General features: G+C 38.5%; 1 protein-coding gene and 1 long non-coding RNA gene across 4 annotated transcripts in view; both read left to right on the plus strand.

Moving 5' to 3' along the window:
- Nucleotides 1-625: 625 nt before the first annotated feature.
- On the plus strand, nt 626-13291 carry NABP1 (nucleic acid binding protein 1). 3 transcript variants are annotated; one of them, XM_055108905.2, is made up of 6 exons: nt 626-4449; nt 4734-4872; nt 7705-7776; nt 9460-9535; nt 9958-10024; nt 10603-12667. In XM_055108905.2, exons 1-6 carry the CDS (start codon nt 4359-4361, stop codon nt 10680-10682), a joined length of 525 nt encoding a protein of 174 aa, XP_054964880.1. In that variant the 5' UTR covers nt 626-4358; the 3' UTR covers nt 10683-12667. The 3 variants fall into 3 exon arrangements, with proteins under 3 accessions (XP_054964880.1, XP_003825338.1, XP_008948879.1); XM_003825290.5 differs by having other exon boundaries at nt 690-4449; nt 11323-13291; XM_008950631.4 differs by having other exon boundaries at nt 3856-3994; nt 11323-13291.
- Nucleotides 13292-16280: 2989 nt separating this feature from the next.
- LOC134728745 (uncharacterized) overlaps nt 16281-24088 on the plus strand; it is a 120397-nt gene continuing 112589 nt past the window's right edge. Inside the window, exon 1 of the long non-coding RNA XR_010109532.1 lies at nt 16281-19152. This is a non-coding gene — a long non-coding RNA (uncharacterized LOC134728745). The remainder of the gene's footprint in view (nt 19153-24088) is intronic.

Consider the following 24088-nt stretch of genomic DNA (forward strand, 5'->3'; position numbering starts at 1 on the left):
CGAGGCTGTAGTGAATTGTGATTGCACCTCTGCATTCCAGCCTGGATGACAAGACCCTGTCTAAAATAATAATAATAATAATAATAATAAAAAAGATAATGTAGCTGAGTTGAATTAACCCATTTAGGGATGCATTTTTTCCCAAGGGAAACTACAGGGGCATTCCTCACAAGTAGATTTCACTATCCCCACACAATCAGATTTGGGGGATCAGATAACATATTAACTGCACTTATCACTGTGAATTACAAAGCCTTCAAAAAATGCAATTACCCATTTAGATAAACAAAGACATGCACTTTTTAGGGCAAATAACCTTTTTTTGTAGAAAAAGTTATTACATGTAACAGGCAGTTATTTTGAAATACAAGCTTCATAACTTATTATAAAATGAGATCAATCACTTCACATAAGTAACACATCAAAAAGTGTAAATCAGACCATGTCTGGTGGCTCATGCCTGTAATCCCAGCACTTTGGGTGACTGAGACGGGAGGATTGCATGAGCTCAGGAGTTTGAGACCAGCCTGGGCAACACAGTGTGATTCCATCTCTACACAAAATAAAACAATTAGCTAAGGCGTGGTGGTGCACACCTGTAGTCCCAGCTACTTGGGAGGCTGAACCTGGAGGATCACTTTAGCAGACGAGTTCCAGATTACAGTGAGCTATGGTGCAGCCACTGCATCCAGCCCGGGTGGGTGACAGAGTGAGACCTTGTCTCCAATACAAAAACAAAACCCAAAATAGTGTAAAGTGCTTATAAGTGTAAAATGCCTGGCCCATAGCAAGTGCTCAGTGTATTTGCATTTATCACTATAGGGATGATTTGTGTGGTTGTTGCTGCAATCATTAGTAAACATTACTTCTGAGTCTTTTGGTTAAATTGTTTTAGGGAAATTAAGAAAATACCATTTGTTTGAGCTTTTTTTTTTTGTTTTTTTTAGTTGCCAATTACGTTACAAAGTGGATTATACCTGTAAGGTGAGCGAGCACACTGTGGTTCTTGTTAATTTTTTAAATTGTTGAGTTTCACTATACAAGATATTTAAAATCAAACAGTACTTGGTACAAACAACTGTTTCATTGATGTTGTAATAGTTTTAAATAGATGGATAATGCAAACAAAGTGAAAATAATTTTGGTAATTCCAGAAACCAAAACCTGGGAGTGAGCATGGGTACTGAGCGCTGGGTAAAATTTACAACAAAACCTTTGTCAGTGAGGACCCAGATAACAGAACCTTCTATGTCCAGGATTCTAATGGATGCCCTTCTGTATTACAGTGGATCTCACTAAGCATCTTTACACTAAAACATGGTGTTGAGGTTCTGGACGTAAAGTGGAAGAGTCCATCATCTCAGAGTAAGCTTATGTTTAGGCTGTGAAAAATGAAGGCTTGAAGAACAACAGCCTTAGAGAAAAGAAGACCATGAAGTAATCTTGTGTATGTATTAAAGAATCAGCAATATAATCATTATGACCTAAATGAGTAGACTGAGTGGCAGATCTATTTCACTGAATGGTAATATAAGAAAAGATATCTGCATAGCAATAATTGTCTCCTTGACATCTCCTTTTTCTTTTTATTAACCACACCTTTGGGAGTGATTTAGAGGTAGCTGAAACCAACTAGCCTGGGCTGAACGGTTTCTGTATTGCCCAGACCATCTTGTTTCTCAAGGCTGCCTTTCGTTTTGTTTAATGAGAAAGCATATGGTTGCCATTTCCTTTCTGAGAACTGCTGAGTTAGTAGGGAAGGAAGTAGATGTTCAGCTGAGTTCTGTCCTGTGGGGGAAGGGAAGGGCTGAGCCACAGCTTGGAGTACCAGCTTCTGCTTTTGTGGGGCTTGATTTTCTGTGTCTGATTTCTTTTTATAAAATGTTCATATAATTAGCCTGAACAGCCCAACCTAATCCCTTTTCTGGGGGCAAATCATTGAGAGTTGAGTGGCAAACTTTCTTTGCCCAAACTCTTGGCAGTAACTCTTAACATTCTTAATTGGTTTCCTGTCTATTCTTAATCTTTTGAAGATCTTGTCAAACCTTAAAAAAAAAAAGAGCTCTGCCTTAAATATTGCTTCTGTGAGAATATTTTGCCTGTTTAAGAAAATACAGCTTTGAGTACAATCCAATTGAAGTGTCAAGTCCTGCCAGATAACCATGGTAGAATTAGAGCTTCTGATCTGGATTGGGATTGAGGTTGGACGCTGGCTCTGCCATTAACTGGCATGTTTCATCATTTGTTTTATTTGATGTTGAAATTATGCTTATAATTTTATTTTACACCACTTTCCAGTATGACTATCAGTGTCTTTGGCACCTTAGGCTTTATTAGTTCATGAAATGGAAGCTTCTGTTTCCTTAAAAATGCCTTGACTCTCTTGCTAATGTTGTGATAATGTTTGCAACTCTTTCTAGGGCTATAATATCTATGCTGCTTGTTTGCAAATACTTGGGAAGTGGTGGTTGATCTAAAAATACTCAGAAAGAATGGGGAAAAAATTAAGGCTTCTGACACTTTTCCCAACATTTCTGTTACCATCACCAAGAGTTAACTAGATGATTCTTTAATGCCCCACTACTTTATTCTGCTATTTTATTTCTTCAGTCTGTTTTTGACTCTTATAATGACACCACTGCAAGTCAAGTCTAAACATTACCTTTAGGCTGGAGAGCTCTGGGGTCAAGATTGACTAGATTTAAAACCCAGTTCAGCCATTCTCTAGCTATCTGGTCTCTGGTGAGTTCCATCGCCTGTAAAATGGGGATTAAAAAGGGGAAAATACTGAGTATGTACTATTTGCTAGGCACTAGTTGGACAATTTATGATCCATTTAATCAGTCTTCTGCTAGGCAGGGATCCCCATTTTATTATGGTTAAAAAGCTGTAATAAAAGCCAGTTGCCCTAAAGATCTCACAAGTAAATAGCTGGAGCTCAGGTTTGTCTCTAAAGCACATGCTCTTTTCACTACGCGACATAAAAAAAACTTTATTAATCTTTTTTTCCAGATTATGTTTCAAGGGTTCCCACTGCTGTTGAATAATTAATTCCTTTTAGATGTACAAAAGCAAGTGCAAAGTAAAAGAAGAAAAGCTAAATGGGGAAGGTGTGTAATATGAGAGGCAGGGGGTAAGGAAAAATGAGAAGTCTGCAAAGGAATTTACGTCCTATCTGCTTAGCATTACACAGTGGAAGGCCACGTCAGACATTTGTGTTGCAGTCCTGCCTGCTCAGGGGTTGCTGGGTGACCTTCTGCAAATTACCTCATCTTTCTGGGTTTCAATTTAAGTATGCCTGAAATGAGGCGGTTGAATTGATCTCCAAATTCCCTTCTGGTGCTAAACTTCCAGCCTTGTAGCCACTGACGCCTTCACCATCCCAGCCTGTTTTCCCTTGGTACCGGACCAGCTGCCCTTGCCCGAACCCTGTTCTTCCTCGACTGCGAACTTTCTAACGTACTCACAGGTTCTAAACTCCACCGTTCCTCGTGACCGAGGGACTAAAGGGCCCGGGCAGGGGCTCAACTCTGAGAGAAAAAAAGGCAAGAAAACTCCAAAGTTGGACAGCAAGCGTCAGAAGACTGCACAGCAGGAAGGCGAAACCGAACAGAACTGCTGCTGCGCGGCGACAGCTGAAGTGGGCGGAGAACGGGAGGGCGGGGGAGGCGGGGCCGAGAGCGATTGGAAGGACGAGGGGGCGGAGCCGGCGCTGACAGCCCCCGGGGAGGAGCGAGGGAAGCTCTGCGGGCTGCGGCGGCCGGGTCCCGCCCCTTCGCTTCCCCTCCCCAGCACCAGGCGGGCGTGGCAGCAGGCGTGCCGACGCAGCGTGACTTCACAAGGGGAGGGGCGGGCCGAGGGTCCTGCCGGCGCGCGGGCGTGTTCATCAGTCGCTGTTTGGGACGCTGGGCGTGCGGTGTTCTGTCTCCGCTCCCGTTTCGCTGTCACAGCCCGTTCCTTCCCGGAGCCCGGGACAGGCTGGGCGCGCGCCCGTGTGAGTGAGCGGGACTCAGGGCAGAAGTGTCCCCTCACTGCGTTTTTTTTTCCTTTTATCCAAAGAACGGGGCAGTTAGTACGCTTGCCTTCCTGTCGCCCGGTTGGGAGCGGGGTTGGTGTGCGGAGTGGTTCGCCTTTTTTTCTTTAGAACTTGTGAGCCTTTTTTTTTTTTTTTCTTTTTTTCGGCTCAGTGCTGTCCGGGCTGGTTTGCCCGGTCCCTGACTAACCGCTTTCTGCCCCTTCTCTCGCCACCCCTGCCCAAGGTCGCCCCTCTGCCTTCGCCCCTGTCCCGGGAGGGTGGGAAGCTTTGACCCCGCCCTGCCCACTCGCGTCTCCGCAGCCGTAGCCGCGCCTGTCCCAATATGAATAGGGTCAACGACCCACTTATTTTTATAAGAGATATTAAGCCCGGACTGAAAAACTTAAATGTCGTCTTTATTGTCCTGGAGATAGGTAAGTGGGGTTTGCAGCCTACTCCACCGCCCGCTGTGCCTCCCGGGGCGGGAGACAGGGGCGCCGGCCGCTGCGCGCCCGGGGCTCCCCTCCTCCTCCCTCCCCTCCCCCACCCACGTGGCTCTAGTGGCCTCCGCCCGAGATCGGATCCTACCTGAGGCGGGAGCCCTGGGCTTGGTCACTTCCCACCTTCCAGATGTATTAAAATACCGGAGGAGGAGTTAGCCTTTCTGGATGTCCTCATTATCTAACAACCCCTCCCTTTGATTTTTAAATCCTCACAGGACGCGTGACCAAAACCAAAGACGGCCATGAAGTGAGATCGTGCAAAGTAGCAGATAAAACGGGCAGCATCACTATTTCCGTGTGGGATGAGATCGGAGGTCTTATACAGCCAGGGGATATTATTCGGTTGACCAGAGGGTAGGTGTGCAAAAAAGTCGGGGGACCTAATAGTCTGCAGAATCGGGATTGGCCGGCTCCTGGGATCTTGGCAAGCCCTGAAGTCCCCCGCCTTTTCTGTGGGCCACTCTTGAGGAGTTTTGAACTCCTTTGGTGTTAACTTTGGGTGGTGGGCAGCGCTGGGATGTAACAGACCTTTGCAGTGAAAGGCAGTCGGTTTCAGCTGGGAAATCCGCGCCTCTACCCCGGTTTACAGGTTAAGTAGATTTTTAATTATTATTATTTTTTGGGACCGAGTCTCGCTCTGTCGCCAAGCTGGAGTGCAGTGGCGTGATCTCTCCTCACTGCAGCCTCCGCCTCGCGGGTTCAAGAGATTCTCGTGCCTCAGCCTCCCAAGTAGCTGGGACTACAGGCGTGTGCCACCACGCCCAGCTAAGTTTTGTATTTTTAGCAGAGACGGGGTTTCAGAGTGTTGCCCAGGCTGGTCTCCAACTCCTGACCTCAAGTGATCCGCGCGCCCCAACCTCCCAAAGTGCTGGGATTACAGGCGTGAGCCACCACGCCCGGCATAGATTTTTAGTTCTATTCTGAGTCAGTGAGTCTTTTTAGGAGACTGGTATAGTCCATATTTTTTCTTTTTTATAAGTTGTTTTCTCTAGTGTAGTTGTTTCCCACCCCTTCTCCATTTTTAATGACTTGAAATCCTGGCCAGTATTTTACATATGTTATTTAGAAATGTGGACATAAATGAAAATTATAGGTAAAGGATTTAGCATATTCTGTGATATGTCAAATTTGTACTTGGAAAAAGAGGGAAACTTTACAGTATCTGGAAGGCTCATTCTCCAAAATGATTTCTTGTGTCTTCTGCTGTAAGGTGGATGTTGCGCAAAAACCAAAGGGGTACACAGAAAATGTTTGGCAGAAAGGCATCTACAATACCTTCATCCAAAAGAGTCGGTTGGCGGATAGGTGGCTTTAAAAAATACTAGAACTTTTTTTTAAAAAAATAGATTGCTTTTAGAAATTTACCAAATTTTTATCTTAGGAAGATAAAAGGGCAGAAAAGGATCTTAAAAACAGAATTTGGAAGCTTTTGAGATCAATAAAATTGTAATAATTTATCATTAACTGCAGGGAAAGTGGTGGAGATTGATGTTGGCCTAATAAGTAGAATCTTAGAAGTATTGGAAAGCACTGAGAGTAGGAGCTTAGAGCTCCTTGGTGTTACCTTGCAGGCTTACAACATCTTCAGGAAGTGAGGTAAAGTGTCATCAAAGCAGGAAGTGAGGTAAAGTGTCATCAAAGCAGGAAGTGAGAGTCAGGACTTAGACATTTTCTTCTCATACACTGACTCATGACAGTAATTTAAACTTCCACATCTTTAAAAAACAAAAGAGAATTCCTTCTTAGGGAAGTATGGTGAGGATTGATTAGTATAATTGGAGTCTTTGGCTCCCCAAATATTTTTCACCCAATGATTGAAAGTATTTTTTACGCTAAAAACGGCATCTTATTTCAAGTATTTCATGTTCTGTAGTGACAGTCATAGGTGTTTGCATCAAAAAAATTATTGGAAAATTAAACTTATTAGTTAGGTACTATAGAATTTTAAGGGGAACAATTACCTGGGAGTACAATTTAAACGAAAATTAAAAACTATAGAAACTCTATTTACTACTTCAGTATGACCTTGAGAAGTTACTACACCTCATACTTCAGCTTCCTCTTCTGTGAAATGGGAATAATTATACCTTATTTACCAAAACAACACACTCAGCTTGGAGTCTGGCTCATTCTAAGGCCCTTAAATTCTGGTTGAATCTAAGAAAAGTAGCTTTTGAAGAAAAACATACCTAACATCTAAATAATGGTTCAAATATCAACATGTTTATCAGAATACCCTGAAAACTTACCTCAGTGTTCTCATTTCTTAAAGTGAATGTTAAATATTTTAATTGTAACCAAATTTTTTCTCAAAATACGGGTTAATTTTTATTTTAGTAAGGTGAAATGTTAATGCACTGTATCCTAAGCCACTCTGTATAACTTAAGAGTGGTGAATGGTGTCTTTAATAAATAACCCTTTAATTAAAATAAAGAGAACTGTATAGTAAGTTAAAGTCATGAAGTTACCATAGTAGTTGTACAGAGAACCATTGAGAACCAAACCTTGGATTGATTTTATAATATTAATTTACCTTTTTCTTAGATATCTAGGATTATTTTATGTAGTGATGCTGTCTGCTTTCAAAATTGTTCGGAGTAAACATTTGCCAGTTTGTTTACTACAAACCCAGCATGGTATTAAAAATCACATGTTTGGAAAGGCAGATAGGTGAAGATTTGTGACCTTAGTGTTTTTTTTAGCACTTTGAAATTCTACCAGAACTTCGGTAGCTTAGGAATCCTGTGTCTTTTATGGAGGCAGAAGGAAAACTGTTATATCATTATTTGACTAGACTGTAAATGAAACATTAGGATGATTTTACATATCTTGTGGCTGAAAAATAGTTTCTGTTTAAATTTCTGCAATTAAAAGCTTTTGTTTTGTTAATTGACTAAAGATGTGATCATTGGGTATAATAATACTGGCTTTGCGAAAAGACTTATTTTCCAGAATTTGTTATGATTTAGATAATTATGTCAAAATTTGACAGAATTTTTGTATTCTTTTGTAAATAGCAAGTTATCAAAGTTAGATTTATTGTATTTGATTTACTATGGTGGATAGAGAGGGCTTGATCCTCACTTCTACCTTAATACAAAAAATATATAGTGTGAAGATTTACTCGATTTAAATAGAAGAAAATAAATATATTTCTAAAGAATTAATGTTTCTTTTCTCTCTAGGTATGCATCCATGTGGAAAGGATGTCTGACACTTTATACTGGAAGGGGTGGTGAACTTCAAAAAATTGGGGAGTAAGTATTAAAATGCATTTTGTATAATTGCATATATTATAAATAATATCTATGGAATAATTGGTAGGTATGAATTGTAAACCTCTTTGGCTTTTTTGACTAGTAAACTGAATGTCTTTGGTAGCTTAATTGAAAAAATAACTTCGTGTGTACAAATTTAACACTTGTCAGTACTGTTTTCTGTGGTTGAAAGTGTCAATTTTTCCTGGCAAAGAGCAGTAGAAGAAGCTGCAGTTGAGACCAGCCCTAGTGGAAGCATTTCTGTAGGTTTTAGAAATGTGCATTTTTTAGGTGTCACAAGAGCCATTTGAAGTAGATTCTCTTTTGTAGTGATTCACCATATACGAAGCTAGTGATTCACCAAGTTTCAGGCCATAAGTTTAAATTTTCTTTTTCTATGGTTATGGGTGAATATGTACTCATGTTAAAAAGGACTTGCAGCAATGAAAACTGAAGTCCTCTATTTATCCACAGTCTAGGTGTGGTGCAGGCAGCCGCAATGCGAGATTCCATACACTACTACCCTGGTAATGATCTCCACCCTGACCTGGAGGAGCCATCCTCTCTAGGGGTGTAAGGTAATTCAGCCTCCATGTTAGCCTAGACATTGGGTTGTATTCATAAAGTATGGTACAGGCAATGAGCCAAATCATCAGTCCATTCTGTTTGGTTAATGCTCTGCCATCTACTTAATGCCTGTCAAATTGGAAGATATTTAAAGAGAGAAGCCACAAATGGCACCAGATAAAAAAGGAAAACTGTTCGCCACTGAGGGAATAAGATGCTTATTTGGAGAACCTGTGGTTAATAATGAAGGAAAAGAAATGATCATGCTAGCTTTTAAAGATCAGAAACACTTAACGCTTTGCCTTTGTTAGAAGGGAAGTTAGGATTCACTTAGAGTAGCATTAATAGAGTTATGTGTTATGAAAGGTCTTAGTGTCTGTTACTGAAAGGTTCAGGATTCTGTCCTGACCTTCATGTATTCATACAGAGGTGTTGATAATAATGGAGGTCAGTTACGTGAAAAACCATTAGAGGTCACTCATTTCTTAATGACTGCTCTTTGTCAGGGTCAGTCGAGGATTTACCAAAACTGGTTCTGATTTGTCTTCAGTATGGTGAGGAGTAATAAAATGCTTCTTTGTAATGTTAGTACACATTATATGGTCAACTTACAGGAAGCACTTGGATAAACTGGTGGCTATGTAGCCTGTTGTTATTATTTATTGCCTAGAAACCACTCTTAACCCTAAATGATTATCTTTGCAGATCCACAGTGATCGATCAAAAGAGGGACTGAATGGGAGTGGGTGAATGGATCGGTGCAAATCCATTACCACTGCTGGAGAAACCACCCTGGAACCCTAAACATGGTTCACTCTCATGTTATTTTTCCTTTGATCAGCTTTTGTGGAAAAACAGGACAGAGATGTTTTTGTGTCCTTGATTTTTGACGTGATTTTTTTTTTCAGCACTAAAGAAGAATTAAAAACAGTCAAATATTTGATGTTTTATGGGACATAATCATTTGGGAAGTTTTTGTTGTAAATGAAGAGTTAGTTTGTTGCTATTAATTTGTTTGACACATAAGTTCATTCCTAAAAGTTAGAGATGTTACATAAAGAAGGGTTGAGGACTTTATTTCAGAAGTCATTTAATTTTTTCTTTATTTTCTTTCAGATTTTGTATGGTTTATTCAGAAGTGCCAAATTTCAGTGAACCCAACCCAGATTATCGAGGACAGCAGAACAAAGGGGTAATTGTGTAGTATACTTTTATGATTAGGCTAATTTTGACTGTGTTATAATTCTATGGTTAGGCTAGCTCTGTTGATACTTAGTATAAAGAAGATAATTTTTAAAAGAATACTTAATTTTTATTGTATGTTTTGTGAGGATATGTATCTGAGGTGTCATCTACTAGATATATGTGCCATTTTGCACTTTGTGGTGTGCTGAGTAATTATCAGGAAATAGGATGTAACAGAGCTCTGAAAGGTTTGGGAAACATTTCTTAACATTTTAACCTTTAATGACCTAGGAAAAATCTTTAAAAAATTTGTTAATTAAAAAAAAAAAAACCAAACCCAAAACTTTAAAAAAGAAAGGATATAATAATGTTGTAATAATATAATTGTGTTTTTATTCTCATTTGGTTAAATTAAAAACTTTTTTTTAGGCACAGAGTGAACAGAAGAATAATTCCACGAATAGTAATATGGGTACAGGTACATTTGGACCAGTGGGTAAGATTTTGTTTGTGTGTTTCATTTGTGATCAGGTGTAAGAATGAAGAGAGCTGTAAAGATTCACGTGAAAAGCAACGTCTTTAGGCATAAATTAGTGATAAAGGTGAACTACCAGTAAACAGGGAATCCCCAAAGGGCTGATTTTCTAGAAAGTTGATAAACTTAAGCCAGTTTATTGAGAATTCTAAGTTTTCGTGATGTCCGTGAAGAGATACCATGCTATTTTTTTTATTGATTCCTATAAAATTTCTATAATCTAGTGATTACTTACAGTAGATGCAGAATTACTGGTTATTTTGGTGCACTGAAAGCGTTTTATCTTTAGAGTCATAGTTCACCTTAATTTTTCACATACAAGTAGCTGCTGCTTTAAAAGATGAGCTGAGCCGTTTAAAGGCTAGTGACCCTCAGATGTCATTTAACATGACCCCCAGACATCATGTTCATGATCCTTGTAGCTCTGTTAAAGGTCTTCTGAAGTCTTTTTTCTTAAATATATGAGGAAAAGTCAGTCTTTTGTGATTAGAGTTCATTAGGATGGCTCATGTTTTGGTTTTGTTTTGTTTTTGAGACAGGGTCTTACGCTGTTGCCCAGACTGGAGTGCAGTGGCGTGATCTTGGCTCATCGCAACCTCCACCTCCCAGGCTCAAGTGATTCTCCTGCCTCAGCCTCCCAAGTAGCTGGGATTACAGATGTGCACCACTACCACCCAGCTAATTTTAATATTTTTAATAGAGATGGGATTTCACCATATGGGCCAGGCTAGTCTCGAACTCCTGACCTCAAATGATCCACCTGCCTCGGCGTCCTAAAGTGCTGGGATTACATAGAGGCGTGAGCCACTGAACCTGGCCAGCTCATGTTTTATTTGACTTGAAGGCTACATGTCTTGGCATTGCTGATCACATTGTGGGAAACGCTGCCTTTGCCTTTAAAAAGTTAGAATAACATTGTCTGTTTTGAGATATTAATCATATTTGAGCCAAATTCCAATATTCACTATTTTGCCCTTTCTTTTTCTTTTATAGTGTAGGCAATGCATTTTTTTACTCTATTAATTTCTAATTTTGATGCCCAAGTTGGCTTTTTTCTCTCTATTAATAGAGCATCAAGTTAGCGTATTTATAGCAATACATTTGGAAAAACTTAGAGCCCACATTGTTTTTTTTCTGTATAAAAATAAAAGTGTGTGCTTTAATATTTTTAAGCATTAATAACATGTTGGCACTTAAGATAGTTCTACTTCTATAGACTACCTCTGAAAATAGTGATGAATTTTTGTATTCTTTTTTAGGAAATGGTGTTCACACTGGCCCTGAATCAAGGGAACACCAGTTTTCACATGCTGGCAGAAGCAATGGCCGGGGACTTATAAATCCACAACTACAAGGAACAGCTAGTAATCAAACAGTGATGACCACAATAAGTAATGGCAGGGACCCTCGGAGAGCCTTTAAAAGATGACCTATGCTAAATACTCATGTGTAGTTTTTATACTACATGCCCTACTTGAACACTTATTGCACTTTTATTTATTGTTAACTGTGAAAAGTATGTCCTTTATTGGGTTTCCTTTTATATTCTTGGTTTGTTAAGAAGAATGGTTTGTTTTTATAGCAAAACTGTTAAGCTGCTCGAGTCTCCTGTTGAAGAATGGGAACATTGAAAAGTAGGGGCATTTATTTTTAGAGTAAAAAGATTATTGGATAGCCTCTAAAAAACCTGCACCCATTTCATGGGTGAGTTACTTAAGACATCAGCTTTATAGCCTCTATGAGTCTATCTTCTGTATAAGTTTTGTAATATTTAACATGAGGCTTAATGGGAGATGTTCTTTTGTCTTGTATTCAGATATTGCCAACTAAAGCAATAACCATCAAAAAACACAAGAACTTGTCAATACTAGCAGTAATTTTTGAGTGTCTGTGGCTCTCGGAATGATTGACTTCGTTCAGTGACTACTATTAAGATTTTCCAAGGACTGACTCATCCCAAATTTTTGTTGTATTACCAAAAAAACAGATTCCTTATCAGAATTTGGAATAGAATGTGATCTCTATTGCAACAAGTAATTTTAAAAGAAAGCTACATTTATTTTAGAGTAGTGCTCCTAACATGTATTATCAACTTTGTGGATTACATTGGAGGAAAATTTAAAACTAGGGCCTTGAATATTTATTTTTTGAAACTACCATGTTAAATACTGAAGTATAATTTGGGGGAGTTATAAAGTTATGATAAACATTCATCTGATTATTTTAAACAATAGTTGTGGTAGATAAACATACTGGAGGTGAGTCAAATTGAATTCATATAGTAACATGCAGTCTGAAGTCCTAGTTACTTAACAGGTACTCAGCCTGGGGTGAAAATCCTGGGTACTGACTTTGAGAGGAGTGAGTGTGCATGTTGTCAAAGTTTCTGAACACAGTTCACATAGCCTTATTAGCAAAAGTTTTAAGAAATGGCTCTATCAAAGAAGCAATTGCAGCTTTATTCAGAAATATAAAAGTGGAATTTATGTACATGTCATAAGTGGTACCCACTTCCCCTTTTTACTGTAGGGTGGATAACTCTTAGGATTTAACTCTTTGAATATTATCTCTTGAATAAAGCATGTGTTAATGTTAACAAACCTACATAATTTTTGCCCTTTCAATGACTTACAGTGGAGAGCCAGTACATCTTAACTACTGTTGTAGTGATGGTATCAACCTCATGGTTACTTAGCTCTGCATTTGTTGCTTTGTTTTTTTTCCACTTCAAATCACAAAATAAGTAGATTTTGTTTTCTGAAAACTCCATAGCATTTGAATACAAAAAGTTGTGCCAGATTGTTTGCCCTAATTCAGTGTGTTTAACAAATATTTCAGTACACACTATGTATTAGGCACTGTGTGGAAAGTGTTAAGGGGTAGACAAAATACCGAATAATCTCCACAAGTTTATTTGTGGTCTATAGTACTTTTGTAACTGGGGTTACAAAAATTATAGAAATTTTTTTCCTTTGTTTATATGCATATTCATGATTATAATTTGGCTTTGTTTGTGATTAATGTTTTCTTAAGATTTTCACATTATAGAATACCTCAAAAGAAGTTGTCTAAGGATTGGGATAGAGAGTATGTTTCATAAAATTGTAGATGTTTAGAATTTTTAAAAACCCTACAAATTAGTATATGATTGTTTTATATAAGTAAGATAGGAGCAACACTTTATTTGTGGGAGAATACGGCATTAAAGGTGATTTTAAAAGAAAAAAATTTGGAATTTTAGAAAATTTAAATACTGTCAGGTATGGAATGCTGGGCTTCCAATCCTGGCCTCATTGTCTCCTCACCTGTGATGTTGGATGAGTTATTACACTTGAAATGTCTTTAAGCCTTAGGTTCCACAAGTATGAAAACAAGTAACAGTATCCTTTCTAGACTTGTTTTAAGATTTCCATGTAAGTAATTATAATGACTTCTGACACATAATAATGTCGTCTTATACCCCAACAGTAGGAAAAAAATGCAGAATTCAGTATGAAAGTATTGTTACCCTTTAACACAGTGGTCCCCAACCTTTTTGGCACCAGAGACCAGTCTCCTGGAAGACAGTTTTTCCGTGGGATGGGGGGATGGTTTTGGGATGAAACTGTTCCACCTCAGGTCATCAGTCATTAGTTAGATTCTCATAAGGAGCATGCAACCTCAATCCTTTGCATACTCAGTTCACAATAGGGTTCATGCTTCTATGAGAATCTAATGCCACCACTCATCTGACAGGAGGTGGAGCTCAGGCAGTAAGTCTCCCTCGCCCGCCACTCACCTGCTGGGCGTTCCTGTTCCTAGCAGGTCAGAATTGATACTGATCTAGGGGTTGGGGACCCCTGCTTAACATGTTGAGATTAAATGGAGAAAGACCTAAGCTTTTACTTTTGTGATTGACACTTGCTTCAATAATGTAACCTTGTTCTGTGTTTTTATCATTTATTAACAAATTTCTTTTTTCTTAAGGGAAGCCTCCAAAATCAAAGCAAAGTGAGTTACAATCCATAATGAATATTTGCCTTACCAGCCTACTGGAACACACTCATCAAGAGCTTAAGAGGAAGAAAGTTTTCTGCCTTCCTCCTTCCTGGTGCTCTCAGCTATCAACTTTGAAATAAGTTTAAACAACACCTACTGAAAACAAAAACCACTTAGTATAAAAATATCCCCCACCAGAATTGGGTCCCCCATATCATTTCTACAAAACAGTTCTGGAGTGGATCAAAGTCTCATCAGATCAGCTTGCCCCTTCTTGTTTGGGCAGGTTCTAGGAGAAGCTGCTGTAATACAAAAACTGAAAGATGAAATCGTAAAGCTAGATAATGATATTTAGTGGGGAAGGCTACAGTATGTTTTCCCATAGGCATTTAAACACTCACTTTTTCCTAGTGTACCAACGCTTTATACTTTGTCCCTATAGCCTTTGTAATTTTAACTTTGATGACAGTTTAACTTAGGATAACCTGAATATGGGTATTACTGTTAGTCATTTGTATTTTTATCATTTAACATTTTAAATGAATGTTTAATTTGCTGGGTTGAGTAATGCCAAGGGAATGATGCTAAAAACAAATAGATGTGAGGTTAGTAAAAGATTAAAGTTACAATTTATGGTACGAGAACTTCTTAACTATAGGAAAGTAGGTAAATGACCCTAAAAGGTTTTCTCAGAAGGTAAAAGTTTTACATCAGTCTGAAGACATATAACTCTAACATTTCAGTTTAGTTACTGAAATGACTTTTTCTGGTGTCATTGAGATACTGGCTGTTTGTTCCAAGCCATTTTAGGCTGAGAATGACTCTTAAGGTCTTCTAATGCATTTCAGAGGGTTCTAGAAACAACAAACTGAACATGATATGAAACTAACAACATAGAATGCCCCCCAAACAAATTCCTCTAACCTCACTGAGTTTACTTGCCCTATTACTACTATTTTTTTTTTTTAAGATCTTCTGTCTCTTGTTTTTGTTTTATCCCTTACCTGATGAAAGTGAACATTTCTAGTGGAGAAGGAAGATCACAGTTCTCTAATATGGGCATTAAGAGAGGGGTACAGCTAGGGGGGAGGTGAAAACCTGCCTCCACTGGGGTGAAAAACAGTGTGCTGAGGTTTCAGCCAGTGATTACACTGGGTAATCAACCAGTCCCATGTTTCACAAAGGAGTTGTAATGATTAACAGTTCAGGTATGCTTCTGAGGAAATCTAATTGCGACCTTTGGAAAATAGCGTTGTTATGAATGGTGTGGTGTTACGCCCTGAGGGAAAAGCTAGAAAAACATGTTACTTTTCAGGTGTATTTAAATTACATCCAAATGTTTCAGTGTGCTTTACTGGAGACTGCCTGAGTTTGGAATTCAAATATTGTAACCAAATTACTCCAGGTTTCTGAACTAAAATGATCTATTGATGTTTCTCAAAGTATAGATCACAGAGTAAGAAAAGAGGAAATCAAGTCTGGTTTATGACAAACTTTTTTCCATGTTAACATTGGACCCAAAGATGTTACTAAGAGCTTTTTACTACTGTGAGAGAACCAGCGTGATGTGAAGACAACGAACATTTTAAGAAGTTTGACTAGTAGACATTTCGTTTAAGTCTTTTGGAGGGTCTTGGTTGACAACCCACAATTTTACTGTGGCTCCCCAGGCTTTGAGAACGTGTGGGCTTGGATGATCATTGTTGACCTATAAAAGAGCACAGGTCTCTTGAGAGTTTATTGACACACTACTGATCAGACCCCCACAATATGTCTCAACCTCTGTTGAAGGGCTAGTGATGTTTAAAAAAACCTGTTATTTCCAATCAGAAATTCAAGTTATGTCTCTTACTCCATCAAAATTCATGCTTTTCAGCATAGGGTAGTCTAGTTTCTTGGTTTGTATATTAAATACATATTGAGTAAAATTCTTAATGATTTAGAAACCATCTACATGAGGCTTCCCAGGAACTTGTTAAACAAGTACAGGTTGCACCTCTGCATTACTAGAATAACATCAGTGTACATTTGGGAGATCTGCATTTGAAACCCTGAGGTTGTCTGCCTCCTGCCCTTGAGATCTTCCCTTGTATTGAAATTATATATATATATATAGATATATATATATATATTTTTTTCCCTCAGTTTCTTTTACCTTTGTGAGGCTAATATATGCTGACGTTTTGGATTGTAAAACAAAAAATTGTGCTTAAAAGAATGTCCCTCCAGAGGGCAGAATTGTTGGGTAAAGCATATAGCGCAGAGCAGAATAAGAGGTTCAGTATGGCCTCTGGATGAGGGTATTGCAAATTTTGAATTAGGCTCAAATAAAATGATTTAAATTATATATCAATTCGAGGATCAGATATTAATTGGGAGGTCACATGACTTTCCTTGAGCCTATCTAGATAAAAGTAAAATGCTTTTTTTTTCCCTACGTTTTTGAAAATTTAGAGTTTATTGTTGCTCATCTCAGCAAATTAATGTTATCAGCATCTTCTGCCTTCCTCCTGTCCCTCAATTCCCTGCTTTACTAAAAGAAGGCTGGCCAAATTGAAAAGTAGTTGAGTTGGAGACTTGATAAATACTTTTGAAAATACTTACAGAAACCACCCTTCATCTTCCACGTAAAGATCTCAGTTCTGTTCTGTACAGAGAGGCAACTACAATGAATATTTTCTGCAAATAACATGGAAATCATGATTTGATTGCCATGTGTTTCTAATGTTCAGTATTAAATGTTTATAGCCCTTGTAGGAAACAAACTCCTGACCTAAGTTGCTGGACTACTTGAATAGAAAGGTAGTCAGCACAACTAGTGCCATCTACTGGGTCATTGCTGCATAGTTTCTGTCTGTTTAGAAATCTGGCTTAGTTTAACACGTGGGGGAAATGGTTCTGTTCCATTGAATAGCGATTTTTGCCCGATAGTGGTGTAAGTATGATATGGAAAATCCTTAAGGGGCAGTTGGGCCATTTGTTTAGTTTATGAACAATCAACACTGACATTAAATGTTAAGTAGATGAAACCCTGAACTGCCCCTAAAGCTATAGAAAATATGGGAAAGGTTGCCAAGTTTTGTATTCTCATCACATTTGTCAATATTGTTGGTGAAAAGTGTAAACTGTTAAAAATGCCTTTTGGTGAGTGGTGGTTTGGTAAAAACAATTGAAGTAGAACACGACACTGCCCTTAGAAATTTCATTCCTTTACCCAATGGTATTTGGTAAAATCCTGGCCAAATGACTGCTGCTGTTGTAATTATGTGAGCTTTGCAGAACATAACCTATTTTAAATGCCAGAATGTGCTTCCATGAAGAAGAACATGGTTTTGGGCTGAGGAGATCTTGGTTTGAGTCCTGGATCTATTTACTGGCTCCAGGACCATGAACCTCGTTATAAAATGATAGTGGGGCTATGTACTCATAGTGTTAGGAGGACTATGTGAGCTAATGTATGCAAAACATCTGCTCCATATCTAAGGGTCAACAAATGTTAAGCCCTTTCTCCATCAGCATTGGAAATAAGATAAAATACTGTTCATTTCTCCATGCCATTATTAGAAAACAATCTTCTATAATTTAAAATCTGAAATATTAAGCAATTTATGTGAATTATTACAATTATGTTCTTTTTTAAACAGTCAAACCAAGTTTTTCCTGTCTTGTCTGGGCACAGACAAGCACTTATGCTGACGGTTTACCGTGACAGCATGTAGGGTTGGGTCTTCATTACAAAGATCTGCCCACTAGCTGAGTACACTGGTGTTTTTCCATTCACCTCTGCCCAGCAGGACAAGATGATGAAAGTACAGAGAACTTGTGGGTCCAGGTTTGTGTCAGAAAGGGGGTTAGTGGCTTGCTTAGGGCCAGGCAGAGGGCACATTGGAAGGAATTCTCTGTTCCCGGTGACAGCCCTTGGGATTGCTGTGCACCCAGAGTTGCGGAGTAATTTATTGGCTTCTGATAACTATAGTATTGGATAACTTACCAACATTTTATTAAAAATTTTAAACATATAGGCATGTTGAAAGAATTTATACTCACCACCTAGATTTTGCCAGTATCACATATCTGTGCGTCCTATTAATACATTTTTAATTTTTTTTTTTTTTTTTGAGACAGAGTTTCTTTTACTCAGGCTGGATTGCAATGGTGCAATCTCAGCTCACTGCAACCTCTGCCTCCCAGATTGAGGCGATTCTCCCACCTCAGGCTCCTGAGTAGCTGGGACTACAGAGGGGAGCCACCACGCCCGGTTAATTTTTGTATTTTTGGTAAAGAAGGGGTTTCATCATGTTGCCCCAGGCTGGCCTTGAACTCCTGGGCTCAAGTGATCCTCTGGCCTCAGCCTCCCAAAGTGCTAGGATTACAGGCATGAGTCACCGTGCCCGGCCAGCCATTAATGCATTTTTAATATATTTTTAGTCAATTGCAGACATCGTACAATTTTCCCTAAACGTTGCAACATGCCTATTCATTAGAGTTCAGTATTTTTCAGGATTTTTTTTTTTTTGGTAAAATTTACAAAGAAATGTGGAAATCTTAGTTGTGCATTAGTGAGTTTTAACAAATACCTAGGCTTTATCACAACCTCTATCAAGATACAGAACATTGCTGTCATTCTAGAAGCCTCTCTAATGTGCCTTCCCCAGTCAATCTCTTTTTCCATGGCCCCAACAGCCATCATTCTTTCAATACTTTAAAAAACATTCTTATCTGAAGGGAAATTTCATACGTGCCAAAGTCATCTCTAGATTTCTCCAAGTCTTAACCATGCCAGAGTACAGCCAAACCTAGCCCTTCATGCATCTCAGATAAAGTTCCAAGATCTTGGTATTTTATTCTTTCCCTGTTTCAACTTAGCTCCAACTCTTTTTTTCTTTTTTCCATCAAGATTTAAACCTGTCATCCTCGACATTTGGGGCAGAAACTGCTGAAATGAAGGAGGACTTGCCATCAAAGAACTGGCTGAAAGGAGTTAGCACACCACTCCTCTGCCCTGAACAGCTCTAAGCAAGAGGAGGAGCCTGTGGCAGGGCGTGATATGAAGTCCTCAGAGATAGAGTGCCAAGAGTAGAGGGGGTATCCTGGAACTTCAGTGTTTGCAGGTCAGTTGCTCAGTTCTTCAGAAGATATTGATTCTTAGGCTCTAATTTTCTTAAGGTATGAGCTGAACTGAAGTGCTATCTCCTCCTTAGGATTTTGTACTCCTAGGTTGGCATTCAGAATCCGCATAGCCAGAGAGTGTAAGTTACTTGTCAAGCAAAGACACCCCGCCCGCCCGCTACAACCCCCCACCCTGAGTCTACAGGGAAACGTTCCTGAGTGAAACAGACTAAAAAAATATAGTCATGTGTTCTTTCCCAGTCCATGTGCATGTGCACGTATGTACACGAACACATGACACATTATCACTGCCATCAGAGGTGTTTCTGCATTGAACTCCACATATCTGAGTCACATGCATATCAGGTCTTTGCTTTTCTTTCTCATCAATTGTTTAAGGATTCTCTCCTTCCACTTCTTTAATGGGCTGCCTATACTTTGTTGAACACTAACTATATGCCAAGTACTATGCTAGTGAGTTACCTATGAAAGACCCTGAGAGTGAGGTTTTGTTATCCCCATGAGAAGGATTGAGTAGTTTGCATGAGATCACACAACTAGGCGGTGACTGAGTCCAACACACCAAAGCCTATACTATTACAGTTGAGCAATAGTGAAACATTGAGGCTGCTGCTGACAGTGGATGGTGCTTCATAGAGGATATAGAATTGGAGTTAGTTTTGAAAGGGAGTGTATGCAGAGGGGAAGATGGAGAACAAAATATGGAATTTGACTAATTTACATTTTTACCTGAGATTAGTCATACTTTAAATGTCAACTTATTACAAACCCAATTAGTCAAATTTAAGTCTACAGAAGTGGTATCAGATCAACAGGGAAATTATGGACTCTTGGGTATTGGGATAACTGGATACTCTCCCTAACCACCACACAAACAGTAAACCGTGGGTGAATTCTATTAAGAATGGAGAAAATTTTCCAAAAATGGCTCAAAGTCCAGAAGCATTAAAGGAAAGATTGATCAATTTGACTACATTTACATGTTAAAAAATAAAATGACAACTGGGAAAAACATTTGTAACATCACAAAGGGCTAATATTCCTAACATAAAAAGAACTTGTATAAATAGAGAAGACAAAACACACTATGGAAAAATGGGCAAAAGATATGGACAGTTCACAGAAAAAAAGTTCAAATGGCCCTTAAGTATATAAAAAGATGCTCAACTTCACTCGTAATGAAAGATGTAAATTAAAATACCACCGAGATACCATTCTTCACTTTTAGATTGGAAAAAATATGAAAGTTTGAAAACACACTCTCTTGGCCAGGTGTGGTGGCTCATGCCTGTAATCCCAGCACTTTGAGAGGCCAAGGTGGGTGGATCACCTGAGGTCAGGCATTCAAGACCAGCCTGGCCAACATGGTGAAACCCCGTCTCTACTAAAAATACAAAAATTTACTGGGCATAATGGTGCGCACCTGTAATCCCAGCTACTTGGGAGGCTGAGGCAGGAGAATTGCTTGAACCTGGGAGGTGGAGGTTGCAGTGAGCCGAGATTGCACCTCTGCACTCCAACCTGGGCGACGAGAGTGTAACTCTGTCTCAAAAAAGAAAATATTCTCTTGGTAACACTATTGGAATAGGAACATTCACTGATGGAGGAAATGCAAAACTGTATAATCTCTATTATAGGGGAATTTGGCAATTTTACATTTAAATTTGCCTTGTGACCCAGCAATCCTGCTATATTATTCCTTTCATATTGCTATAAAAAAATCTGAGGCTGGGTAATTTATAAAGAAAGGAGGTATTTTTTTTCATGGTTCTTCAGGCTGTATACAAGCAGGGCTGTTAGCATCTGCTCAGCTTCTGATGAGGCCCAGGAAGCTTTTGGTCTTGGTGGAAGAGAAGAGGAGCCAGCATATTACATGACGAGAGGAAGCAAGAGAGATACCAGGCTCTTTTAAGCAACCAGTTCTCATGTGAATGCATTGCTACTGAGAAAGTGCCAAACCATTCACGAGGGATCCACTACCTTGACCCAAACACCTCCCCCTAGGCCCCGTCTCCAACAGTGGGGATCATATTTCAACATGAGACTTGGAGGAGACAAATATTCAAACCGTATCGCCCTCGTTTAGGAATGTCTCTCCATGGTAGATGATTTGCAAATAGATGGTGGTATATATACCCCTTCCATGGAAGCAGGGAAATATGTTTGCACATCTTTGGTTAGTCCTCTTCTTTTCTACTGACAGTGGGCTTGTCCATGTGTCCTGCATGATCAAAATGACAATAGCAAACTTGATGGCCACAGAAGATTGAAAAGTGCTTGGGCATTGAGCTTGCTCTCTCTTGAAGTGCTTGGAGCCCTGAGACTGCCATGAGACCATATAAATGATCACTAGCTAGCCTGCTGGAGGATGAGAGGTCACTTGAGAAACCTTGGCTCACAGCCTGCTTACACCAGACACATGGATGAGTCTGTCTTAGACTATCCAGCTCCAGCTGAGTTGCCAGCTGACTTCAGTCACATGAGTGAGAACAACAGAAGGACAGCACTGAGCTCTGCCAAAATTGCTGACCTACAGAATCTTGAGCTAATGAATGATTGTAGCTTTATGCCATTAAGTTCTGAGGTAGTGTGCTATACATAGCAAAAGCTAACTGATACAAAACTAAAGATACAATGGCACAAACATGAAAAGACATGTTCACCGAAGCATTGCCTATAATAGTTAAAGACTGGAAACGACTCAGATGTCCACCAACTCAGGAATGGTTGAACCTACTACAGTGCATTCACCCCGTGGAATACTAAGCAGCTCCAACAGGGGTAGGAAATTTGTATACTTTCATAAAATGATCTTTAGGATATATTGTTAAGTGAAAAAAACAAGGTGTAGAATAGTTAATAGAGTATGCTACCTCTTATTTAATAAAGGGAGAATATAAATATGTATTTTGCTTTTATTTAGAAAATGAAAGAATAAGAAACCACTAAAATGATTTTTTAGAAGAAAGCAAGGGGACACAGATGGAAGTTAGATTTCTCTAAATTTACTTTGTTTTGTAGCTAGAACTTTAGAACCATGTCAATGTTTTACACATGTCACACTTATAATCAAGATAAAAAATACTTATACAGTGATGTGTCACTTAATGACAGGGATATATTCTGAGAAATGGTGCCGTTAGGCAATTTTGTGCCTGTGCCAACATCATAGAATATGCCTACTGCACACCTAGGCTATATGATGTAGTCTATTGCTCCTAAGCTACAAACCTGTATAGCATGTTACTGTACTGAATACTGTAGGCAATTGTAACACAATGGTAAACATTTGTGTATCTAAACATAGAAAAGGTACAGTAAAAACACAGTATAAAAGTCAAAAAATGGTACACTTGCAAGGGCACTTACCAGGAATGGAGCTCAGAGGTTGGAAGTTGCTCTGTATGAGTCAGTGAGTGAGTGGTGAGTGAATGTGGAGGCCTAGGAAATTATTCTACACTACTGTAGAATTTATGAACATTTGGGCTACACTAAATTTATAAAAAACATTTTCTTCTTCAATAATGAGTTAGCTCACTGTAACTTACTTTTTAAACTTTTTAAATGTTTTTTAAGTTTTTAAGTCTTGTAATAACACTTAGCTTAAAACACACATTGTACAGCTGTACAAAAATATTTTCTTTATGTCATTCTATAAGCTTTTTAAAATATTTTCAAATGTATTTATTTTTTTTTAAAGCTTAAAAAAAACATGTAAGACACCCACATATTAGCCTAGACCTACACAGGGTCAGGATCATTAATATCAGTGTCTTCCATCTCCACATCTTGTCCCACTGGAAGGTCTTGAGGGGCAATAACATGTATGGAGCTGTCATTTCCTATGATAACAATGCCTTCTGGAAGGCTTCCTGAAGGACCTGCCTGAGGCTCTTTTTGAGGCAGTGTCACTCTTTTCAGAAATATGTCCATGGTGGTTTACTCAATTTGCTTCTTTTTTATTCATAGATTTGCATATGTAATGCATTGCGCTATACCATTAAGACAGCTATGATGTCACTGCAGTTACAATGTCACTAGGTGATAGAAATTGTCCAGCTCCATTACAACCTTATGGAACCACTGGTGCATACGTGGTTCATTGCTGTCCATTGTTGACTGAAACAATGTTATGAGGTGCGTAACTATATATCCAAAGCAAAAGCTAAATGAAATAAATGAAACTAATTGTGTCCGTGTCCTAAACACACAGAGGAGAATTACTTCAAGTATTTTTAAAACACAGTCACTTGTCTATGCATTTTTAGTGGATATGCCCTAAAGTATGAAACTAAATTAAAAATAAATAAAAAATTAAAAATAAAATTAATTTACAAATAGTATTAATATTGAATAATAATATATGTTAATATTGTTACTCTGAATCTATTATATACATTTTGGAGGATAAATAACATGCAATTTTGTTAATATTAGGAATCAAGAAACAATATATATATAAAAAATCAAAGCTGCTAAATAAAATTATAAATTGTGTTTATAATTACAAATTTGAATTGGAAATATCATTATAAAATCATAATGTATTTCCTTTACAGAAGCACATTTTCTAGCCCTGTTATTTGAAAATCAGTAATGAGCACCCTTAGAATGCAGATTATAGTCTCTAAATGCAATTTTCTGCTAAAAGGAATAAGAATTCCTTGGAGAAATGACGAATGTATGAGATGAGCTGAAAACATCTTGTTGAACATGAAATAAAGGAAACCCTTAAAAAATAGTGCATTTTTAAGGACTTAGGAGCCAATTTAAAGGGATTATTTCTTGCCAAAGATGGGAAATTGTGTATACCAAAACAACAGTTGCGATAAATTGAAATTCATATTAAAATCTGAGAGTTTAAAATTATACTTGGCCAGATGTGGTGGCTCATGGCTGTAATCCTAACACTTTGTG

Source organism: Pan paniscus, chromosome 13 (assembly GCF_029289425.2).
Source record: "Pan paniscus chromosome 13, NHGRI_mPanPan1-v2.0_pri, whole genome shotgun sequence".
Taxonomy (NCBI): domain Eukaryota; kingdom Metazoa; phylum Chordata; class Mammalia; order Primates; family Hominidae; genus Pan; species Pan paniscus.